At 41.2% G+C, this 10,922-nt stretch overlaps 1 protein-coding gene across 2 annotated transcripts in view; it reads right to left on the reverse strand.

The window, feature by feature from the left end:
- GALC (galactosylceramidase) overlaps positions 1 to 10,845 on the reverse strand; it is a 50,161-nt gene extending 39,316 nt beyond the window's left edge. Inside the window, exon 1 of one of the 2 annotated variants that reach the window (XM_016123819.2) lies at positions 10,597 to 10,845. Coding sequence is in view for 1 of the 2 variants with exons in the window: in XM_016123818.2 (XP_015979304.2) it covers positions 6,265 to 6,459 (195 nt within the window). In the remaining variant the exon portion in view is untranslated. Of the gene's footprint in view, positions 1 to 6,264; positions 6,472 to 10,596 lie in introns of those variants that run through there. The other variant, XM_016123818.2, reaches the window with a different exon arrangement.
- Between the last annotated feature and the right edge of the window lie 77 nt (positions 10,846 to 10,922).

A 10,922-nucleotide genomic window follows, 5' to 3' on the forward strand; every position in this document is an offset into this window, starting at 1 on the left:
GATATGAAGATTAAATGAAAACATTCCAAACACTGCCACAAACTGTACTAGGTACCAGGGACAACACAAAGAAGTTTCAAATGGTATGCAAATATAGTGTTACAACCATTTTCATTTAATCAGTATTTGAGCATCTAAGATGAGTAATGCACTACACACAGAGACACTATCATAATATATAAGATCCACCTACTCAGATTTAGGAAACAATTCTCATTTCAATAATTTTACACTGAATTAATAAATATAACCAAAGACTTCCATTTTTCGGCAAGTTTAAAGAATGGATTTAATCTCACAAGCAAAGATATTAGGACAGAGGGGTCCTCGTTGTACGAAATATTAGCTATTCCAGGTTTAAACCACAACAATAAAAAGGAGAATAATAGTAAAGAGTAAATACATTAGCCCATTGGTCCACAGGTTACCCTGAAATACCCGACAGTTGCTATGAGTGAGGTCACAACATTAGTAAATAAAATGTAAAAATCAAGAAGAATCAATTGGGTTAGGGAAAAACACTTTTTCCACAGCAGAGGGTTGGAGCTATGATCGGCCTACAGACCAGGTCATCTACTTCTGTTGTCCCTGACACCTGGCTTTGTCCTTTTGTCATGCAAGTGCCTGGCTTAAGCTTTGATTGCCAAGGCACCCACTTTTCAACAATATTACGTTTTATGGTATGTCTGCTTAAAAATTAGTAAGCCAAATCTTGTAGGTAACTTGAAATCTTAGAGTTTTGCTCAGTTAAACTATAAAAATTGATTGAATTTACATCACTGTTAAATAATATAAAATACTAAAACATTAATTATAGAAAATAAGTTTATCTACTTTTAGTTTCTTATTACAGAAGAACTGAAGATATTTAGGTCTGATAGGAAATATCTTCTGTGTTACACTGATAACCTGTACTATAAAAAAAGTCATATGCTTCTAGGAATTACGAAATAGATTCATAAATTTGCCAATCTACAGATGCTGGTATAACAGACACTTTGCAATTGCTTACTTCCTCATTTTCACTAGAAATTAAGGTTTTAAAGTTAAGAATTCCAATTGCCAAATATAATTAAAACTACTAGAAATAATAAGGAACACATCTCTATGCAAGGAAAGTATGATGTATTTTAGATAAGAAAAAGTATGGAGATGCATTTTTGTTGAGGAAAACAAAAGTTATATTGTCCTAGAGTAGAAAAACTAAATAGAAATTAAAAGTTGGGGAAAGAGAGGGAGGATGAGAATTTCACCTTGTGTAGTCAAGCTCGCTAAAAAAATTAATTTATAAGGATTTTTTAAGAAGCTTTAATAAATAGTGTACTTTAATAAAATTAAACTTAATTTTCTTTCAGATGCTAAAAGGACAGTTTTCTTGGACTACTGGTCTACTCTGGATAAGTCTGTAAAAGGTTTTTCCTTTACCTTTCAAGTAATCTACATAGGAAACAAAGTGTTTTATCAAAATAATTTAATGTGCTTCATGCTGTCTTTACCAAATCTTTGATTACTTAAGAAAACTGAATCTATTAAAAGAGCTAGTTTTTTTTTCTTTTTTACAACTGTAACTTTCAATATTTGGCTGCAAAGTGTCAGTTTGGTCTCATGGATAAGTATTGTTTCACAGTAACCTATGATTTGATTTAATCAAATGTTTTAAAATCATTTGATATTTTTGCAAAACTTCCAAAAATAAAATTCTAAATGAAGTCTTTTTGACCCCAAATTAACCAGGATTTCCCAGAGGAGCCCTGGAACATCTTAAAGGATTGTTCTCTCCTTATAAATAAAGCCATTAAATTAATTAGGATTATGTGATATGTAAAACTACATAGGAAGATTTATCAAATAAGTAATGCAAAATCTTCTTTAAATTGCATTTGTACAAAATATCTAATTAATACATGTTCCAGATATGAAATTCCTAGACATCTATGTCTGGTATAAATTTATCACTTGTGAGTCTAGTTATCCTAAAATGGTTTATGGCACAGGAATAATCAAGTTTCCTTGTCAACTTCATTATAATGAACTCTCATCAGATCTTTAACATGGTCATTTTTAAGTCTTTTTGGCATTTATAGATATTTATTGTTTTACTTTGATACTTCTGCAAATAAATGTGTTTCTGCAGAAGTGCTTCTTCACAGAGACTGCTGGAAAGGGCTCTAACAGATAGAGTTCTGGCTAACATCCAGATGCCACCACTGAACTGGGTACGAATTTACACAACTTTAAGGTAAAACGGATTCGCAGAACTGCTAACAAAAAATCAGCAGGAATTACATAGGACCAAATGAACTAATGAGAATGATAATAATTTTTATTTGAAACATTATTGATTCTTTAATTTTGGTGTTCTCTAGATTTAAGGGAACCTTTTTTCTTTATGTGCAACTTAGAGCAATTTAGTAAAATATACCCTTATGAACAATGATGAAAACAATTTCCCCTCATCAGATCACTCCAGAAGTCGGAAACAGAATCTTATTTTCTTGGCAATATAGTTATTTGTGTACATCATAAAACTCTGTCCTCCTTATAACAGAACACGATTAGAAACATTGGTTTTATCACCAAGGCTGTGGAATGTCATATTTGAGAGAGATGTACAAAGAGTCAGATATAACCAGACAAATTTAAGAAACTAAGGCTGATCTTAAGGAGTCAAAAAGGCCCCTTTGAAAAAATAGCCTGGTACCTTGCTTACTACATTCCCAGAAGCCTTACCAGGTGAGTAAAGAAGGTCACTTTCTACAGGCCAAGAACCTCATGATATTTTGCAGACCTCAAAGAGGGAGGAATTCACCCAAATCTATAGCTATTGCAGGAAAAGTCTGATGACAAGTCCTTGACTTGGCTTCCTAGCCTTGAAAGATTTTGAGTCAAATCTAAGACTCTTTGTGTAAAGGTCTAGCAAAGCATATTCAAAAGAGCCTTTTTGGTAAATCACTATTGTTGCTGCACTTACGTAAATAATCAGGCCAAGTTTAACAAAAATAGGCTTATTTCACTAACAAATTCGTTCTACTTTGATTATCTCTGATAGAAGTGAGGGGTCGCTATAGACAGAAAAATTATGTTTCAAAGGGAAACTGTAGGACACTCGTGTGAAGATCAGATTCTAGTCTGAGGTTTTCTACTCGTAAACTAGACTGGTTACTGAATTCTTCCCACTTCCTCCAACATCTGCCTACAACTCTTCAAATTAGTTTCCAATTTTTCTCCCACCCATCTGACTTGGAATGACTGAGGATGAAAACTGAACTTTTCCTGAAGTCATGCAAGCGAAAATGGGACAACTTAAAATAAACTTCAGAGAAATCACAACAGCTCTACATATGGATGATCTCTGTGCCTGTTATTGGGCAGGCCATTAAACGCAATCATCAGAGACATTCAAACTACAAACTAGGAAATCTGTCCGACTGCCACTGACTGCCCTCACTCCATTTGAAGATGCTTCGAGCCTGATGTCTAGAAATCTTCTCAACTGGCCACTCAGGACTCAGACTGGGTTTACAGTTTACGCCAACCATTAACCATTGTATTTTGTTGTTTTTCCCATTTAAACGCCTCGTTACATAACCTGATGCTAATCCTTGAACCATGTACTCCTAACTTTGGAAGCCCACCTCCTGAAATGAGATACAACCCTTAAACTGAACGGATCTATTCCCAGGACTAAGAGACTGGTTTGATAAGATATGGTACAATCTCCAAAATCAGGAAAGGTTCAAACCTACTTACACCAGAAGGACCCAGATGTTAAAATATTTTTTGATACTACCAAAATCATTGAATAGATTCCTAGGGACCCTAGATCACTTACCTAGTTTCATGGTAGGAACTTTCAAGCTTGGGACAATGGCTATGGACTGGAACTCAGTGTATAAATTGTACATTATAGGAGTGCTACTATGATGCTCTTTAGGTGTGTACTTTCTAGGTTACAAGATGCCCTACCCCTAACTTTTAGCATATCAGCCACCCAGGCAGTTAATGTCCTCATCACTGACTCTGAAGACTCAGTTTCAGGGGTGAATCATATAGTAAGCCCTGAGAGTTGGAGCTGTTTTTGTTTTGTTTTGTTTCTTGGTAAAGCAAGTGTTTGATTTAAGCTTTGACTGCCGAGGCATCCACTTCATAGATGGGATGGCTATCTCAAATAAACACGCTGACAGCCACACAACTGATATAGAGCCAGGTTTGTGGGTTGTAGGGGCGGTGATAGCTTAGGTTAATGGGTTAATTCCAATAACTAACCATTTGAGCCACTTATTTTTTTCTCTTCCTGCATTTTAAGTTCCCGCTTTTAAATTTTAAATTCACCAACAGATTGAGTCTGCACAACACTAGGATCTCACCCTGGACCCAAATAAAATTAGACCCCTAGGCCCACACACCCGCTTCCTCTACCTACAAACTTGCTGTGTGTTCCCAGGTGTTCAATGAGATATGAAGCAATCTACTATGATCTTTCCAGGACTTGAAATAAACCTTTTTTCCAAGTTTCCTGATGGTTATTGTTGAGGGCATTACAATCATAAGAACCAATGCAGCCACAACACTGGTTATCGATAGGCTGAGACCAGCACATAATATCCACCCACCAAGCAAGCATTCAGAGCTACTTTTGAATTGCATTTGAGGATACAAGTTCCATCTGACTCAACTCAACAAACAAGCCATTCAAGAGTTCAGCCTTAACATTTTGAAATAAAATTAGCTTTAGCTGTGGTCTGTGGTACAAAAAAGAAAATCCCTCTCACCCAAAGGTCATCCACCATAAATCCTATGGACTCAAAGTTTTCAAAGAGAAGGGAATGAAACAAAACAAGGCAAAGGTTATGAAGAATGTGGAATAGGAGCAAATAAATTTGGTTTGGAGCCAAGAACAATCATTCTACTGAAGCAAGCTCCCACGTCTGAAGGCTACCTAACAGCATGGCCAGGGACCTAAGGAAATTATCAACTGTGCCCACACAATTCTGCACAAAACTGGAGTGGCCTTCATCTCTCTCTTCACAAAAACCTTAAGGAACACCCAGATGACAACTCATCCCAATGGTCACAGCCAAAAGAGGACAAAAGAGACAGGCCAACTAAATATAATTGGTATCCTGGATGGTATCCTGGAACAGAAAAACAGCAGAAGGGAAATTTGGACCTTCATTAATATTATTAATACTGGATGTGACAAATGTACCATACTAATATGGGATCCTAATAACAGGAGAAACTACTTCTGCGTATATGAGAACTTTGTCTAGGCAAAACTCTTCTGCATATTTAAAACTATTCTAACATTAAAACTTTATTTTTAAAAAAATTCATCCCTCGCTCCAGAGATCCTTGAATGAGGAAAAACGTCTCTCAATACTCAGCATGAGAATCAACTGATGTGTTTGTTAAAATGCAAATTCTCAGGTACCTCTCCAGAATGAGTCAGAAGGAAGTGAGAGGCCAAAATTGTATTTTAACAAGCACACCAGGTGATTCTTGTGCATTCTAACAGTGGCTAGCCATTGTCTTGGCTGTTGACCCAATGTTTTCCCCCTCCTCACACGCAAAGTGCCACCAGTGAGGCACGGAGGCACTGACCCAGTGGGCAACCCACTCCCTTGGGCCCTGCCCATCCGCAGGCAAACAGTAAATAACCCTAGACTATCAGTTGATATTAACGCAGCCTGCTATTTAAAAAAAGAAAGAAAGAAAAAGAAAGTTCCAGGTAGTTTCAGGTCTCTTATCTTCCCAAAGAGGTCTTGAAGCATCTGTCATGCCTCCAAACAAAAACCTATTCGGCATTCGCTGAATGAGACCAACCGCACCTGCACTCCCGGCCCAGGGCTTCTGACTCCCTTAAACACCTCCCTAAAAAAGGGAAGCACAGCCAAAGCATCCCACTGGGACACCCTCTTCGCCAAACAAAGGCTCCCCAGTTCCCTGGCCCTCCTGGAGGGACCCTCCGGAGCGCCCTCTGCAGCGGACAGAGCCCAGGCCCCGTCGCCAAGGGTGAGGGTTTGGGCCCCAGCTTCGCCACTATCTTGACCTGTCACTTAGTCGGTAGACCGCGGAATCCTCATCTAATAAATCCACCAGCCTTACTGGTTCATCCTAAACTAACAAGCGCCGGTCCCAGGCCTGGAGCGGACCCGAAGCGAGCGCCCTCCGACGAGCGCCCGCCGGGAGCGGGGCCGCGCCGCGGGGGCTTGTGGGGCGGGACCCTCGGCGCCCTCGCGCGCCCCACAGTCCGCCACTCACTCCGCCACCGCTGACCGCCCCGATGCCGTCGAACTCCCGGCCCAGCCCGTCGGAGTCGTCGAGCACATACGCGCCGCCGGGCGCCAGCAGTGCGCACAGCAGCAGAGGCACTGCGGCTCGGCCTGCCGAGCCCGCGGCGGCCGTCATGGCTTTTACTCGGCGTTGCCGGGAAGCCTGGAGTAGGCTCACAGCCATTGTGTGAGTCACGTGACTCTGGCGCCCAGGGAGGCGGGTCGGGTCGCCGCCATGATGGAGAAGGGCAGGAGGTGACTGAAGTCGCCGCCGCCATCTTGAGTGCGGGCCACAGGTAGTCGATGCACCTGCCGTAGTGAAGGCAGAGCGAGTCTGTTCAGGTCGCTCCCTCGTCAGGCTGGGGCTCAGGCTTTCACGTGTGCTCACTTCGCTGCATCTCCATCCTCACCTACTGGAGCACCTTAGTGACAGGGAGATGTATGTCCAAGGCCCGCCAAGGGAACTGGGTAGTGAGCGGCCTACCATGCACCTCCCCCAGCCTCTTAGGGCACTTCTACCACGTGCCCTTCGGCGGCAGGACAAGAAAGAGGCCGGGCTTGCAGCCCATAACCAAGCCCTAGTTCAGCTGTCACCTTGGTCGAGGCACTTGACTTTCTGGGCTTGAGTTACCTCGCATGTAAGATGAAACAGGAAGAGCAACGGCATGGAAACATGATTAAATGAAATACAAGAAAGGTAATAGGCACTGGGTAAAATAGGTTCTTTCTGGTAACTATATTTAGCTTTTAGCTTCATAAATTACTTTCTGCTGCCAGCCGAAATGTTTCGTTCCGAGCAGATAACCCAAAACTGGTAAGAAAGTTGTGAATTGTCCTGGAATTTCTGCCACATCTAGCATTGGTCTGAGATTTCTGATTTCCTTCATATTAGAGCAAACCGAAGAGACTCTGAGAGGCTGCAGAGATAGCAGTTATACTTACTCTTTAATTACTGCTTTCCCAAAGACAGTCCCACTATGTCCAACATAATTATAAATAATGCCCCTTTCACCCTGAAGCGTTTTGGTTTGCATGATAAGTTATATAGTCCCATAGTTTTACCTTCCCAGAACCCACTCTGATCCATTTGTTCTAAGACAATATGAGCTAGAGCACCAGTAGATGCAAGCCTAGGATGATAAGTAATGCTAAGCTTCCTTCCAACTCTGGAATTTAATGTCTGAAATGGATATAAGTATGCGTAATAATGTAACTAAAAGGGAAATTTCAGGTGGTGATAGAAGAAAATACCATACACATGAAATTAGGAAATGGAAACCATACTGAGCTTTAGTCATCCTGTAGCACATCATGGCGCCTTTCTTACGTGTTATGTGTGAAATCAGAAGAGGAAACTATTTAACAGAAAAAGTAGCCTCACCTCCAAGACATACCACTTAGTTTCTCTTAGTTGGTATACCAAGACAATTACCAGAGAAAATACCTAGTTTCAGATTTCTATTCTATGTTCAGGAAACCATCAAACAAGAAAGTTTCTAGTAAAAAGCAAGAAATATAAACAGAGAAATCCTTGGACTGTTGAGCACAGTATTCAAATTTGCTCAAGATTTGAGGTAAACGGCATTGGCAGTTAATCATACATGTAAATCCTTTCTCACATCGCATGTAAGCCTTTTCTCACGAGATGGCAGGCAGCTGGCTTCCCTGGGACCAAGTGATCAAAGAGAGAGAAGAGGAAGTCACTGGGATTTTTCTGACCTGTCTTCAGCATAGCACATCATCACTTCTGCTTTATTCTGTTCACTAGGAGTGAGGCATTAAGTCTAGCCCACATTCAACGTGAGGAAAATGAAGGCTTCATCTTTCAAAAGAATTTGTGAACGTTTTTTAAAATCGCACATACCCACGATGAATTTTAGCAAACCACTCATATGATGTAGTATTAAATATAGCAGTAACTGGTATTTGGTTAACTTATTGATAGAAATGGGTATTATAAAATGCTATAAGGAAATTTCCTCAATTAACTGCACATTTGCAAAGATATTAAGCATCCTCTAAAAAAAGCACTAAAGAGAATAAAGACTACCATTATTTTTTTACAAAATTGCAGGTATTCCTATCACTTGGATTTTCACGATAATCTCTGCTCCGCCCATTCCATGGATCTGGGTGTTATTTACAGCTTTGGATAACAGAACCCTCCACAGTCCTGATGCCACAGAACCCGCACCCATCAAGCTGGCTTCAGATCTTCTCTCCTGTCTGTCCCTAGTCCCTCTGCCCCAGCTGACTTCGGTTTTTTTGCCAAGCTTCTGTACTTCTTCTCGACCCTAACCTTGGATTGAACCTTCTTAAATATTAATGCATGCCTTTGTAAAACCTGAATTCGTGAAACACTTTTGGGATCTTAAATCTTAAACCGTCAGCTGGCTATCCCCACCAGAAGCAGAAATGACAGAACTTATCATCCTGACTTCGAAAATTAAGCTAGTTAGCAATCTGCACACCCACAATACGTCAGAGGAAACTATTTGGTGTTAATAGTTTCTTAACATCTGGTTAAGTTATTTCAATAAGTGAGCATAAGAAAGGTATCAAGTTACTCATATAATTTACAGACATCAAGAAATATATATCTGCAGAAAAGTAGGATATTAAAGACTAGTCTTTAGTTTGATAACATCTCCATTTTAACCTTTACTGTACTTAAGCATGCCTGATTTAACCTTGAAGTCAAAAACATTTACAAGTCTGAAATGAGAGACTGTATTAGCTCATTAAAAAAAAAAAAAGGGCGGAGCCAAATGAACTAATGGTTTGATGATGCATGTGGGAATTTAATTATCGGTGAAGGCAGGATAGGGTTAAAGTTCCCAAACACATAAGAATTTGAACCAAGTGTTTCCACGCTCCTCCTTTCCGAAGGTTCCCTTCTCCCCACCCCTCACAGTCTCTCACCCAGGCTCCCATCCTGTACACAAGTCGTTCTCAAACTCTGGCGCATCAGAATCACTTGGAGGGCTTGTTGTAACACATATCGGCTGGGCTCCAACCCCAGAGCTCCTGACTCCCTGGGTCTGGGGTGAGGCTGAATTGATCTCACACGTTCCCAGGTGACAGTGCTGTGACTCCAAGAACCACACCTGGAGAACTCATGTAAGTGGATCCTGGAAGTTTTGCCATAATGTAGCAGCCAACTAAGATTTTATTTAACAACTTAGTATTTTACCCCTCCCAGGAATATTTGCATCTTTATAAAAGCCTGAAGGCAAAATTTTCAACACCTCCCAAAAAAGGTTTTCTAATAGTTACATTTTAGGCCCTTGACAAGGAATAAGGAAAATGTTTTTGTTCAGTAGGTAGTCTTATACAAAAGCTTAACAAATGTTTGTTGAATTGTATACCTGGGATCAGATGTGTGATCTTAACACTGGGTTCTAATCTCAGGCCATAACCAACTAAAATTCTGTTCCAATCCCCCATTCTGCCAAGGTAGTAGAAACTTAATCAAAGTTAATTCAGGACCCAACCTCTCCTTCCTCTGCGTTTCACTTGTATTATGAGTGTGCTAGGACTGTCAGAATAAAATACCACAAACTAGGTGGTTTAAACAACAGAAATCAACTTTCTCACAGTCTGGAGGCTGGGAAGCTCAAGATCAAGGTGTCAGCAGATTCAACCTCTCTCCTTGGGTGGCGGGTGGCTGCCTCCTTGCTGTGTCCTTATGTGCTATGTGAATCCCTGTGTCTCTTTGTCCAAATTTCCTAGTCTTCAGTCGGATGGGATTAGGGCCCATGCTAATAGCTTTATTTTAACCACCACTTTAAATGCCCTGTCTCCAAATATATTATGATATACTGAAGGTTAATACTTCAACATATGGATTTTGGCAGAGGGTATGGGGTACAAAATTCAGCCCATAATGCCACCTAAGATCCAGGGAGTTCACATGTTGCCAAGGCTAGAGGGCAGTAGCTCAGCCCTTGTTTCCCAAGGCTGCCCTCGATCAGTGCTGGCCTCCGAGGTGCCTTGCCTCGGTCTTCATTAGTTAGTCCATGCAGGACTCACCCGACTTGTCCCTCATCGATGGCTTCAAGGCTGCTTCTATGACACATTGGGCCACTGGAAGCCCCATGAGATGGGCTGAGGCTTTTCATCACATCCATGTGCCCGTCACGGCCTTCTAGAACTCATTCTGTTCCACCTGTGCTGTGCTGGGCACAGTGAACTTGGTGAGGCCATCTCAGGCCTCTCACACATACTCTTGAGTCTCACCACCTATCTGGACTTCACCCTGGATGTGAGACATGGGTCCACTCTCCTCCCCAAACCATGCAGCTCATCTGGGGTGACTCACCTCACTTCCACCTCAGGGCTTGCTGGGGAGGGGGTGCAAGCAGTCAGAATGCAGGGTCCTCGCCTCAGACCATCACACGTGAGCTCATGGCTGCCTCTCTCACAATCTGAAGCCCCATCTCCACCAGGCAGAAAAAACTTTTTTCTGTTCTTGGGGTCAGGAAGTTTTTGCTTTATCTCAACAGGTATTCTCACAAGCATACTGTCCTATTTCTCCTGAGTTGTCCGAATCTTCTGAAACTCAAAACCTAGGAATATCTTCTTCCTACAACTTCCTACTTTACTACCAAGCATTCCTTCAAAGAGGCAATAAATACAAAATGACTG

This window comes from Rousettus aegyptiacus, unplaced genomic scaffold (assembly GCF_014176215.1).
Source record: "Rousettus aegyptiacus isolate mRouAeg1 unplaced genomic scaffold, mRouAeg1.p scaffold_m13_p_3, whole genome shotgun sequence".
Classification (NCBI taxonomy): domain Eukaryota; kingdom Metazoa; phylum Chordata; class Mammalia; order Chiroptera; family Pteropodidae; genus Rousettus; species Rousettus aegyptiacus.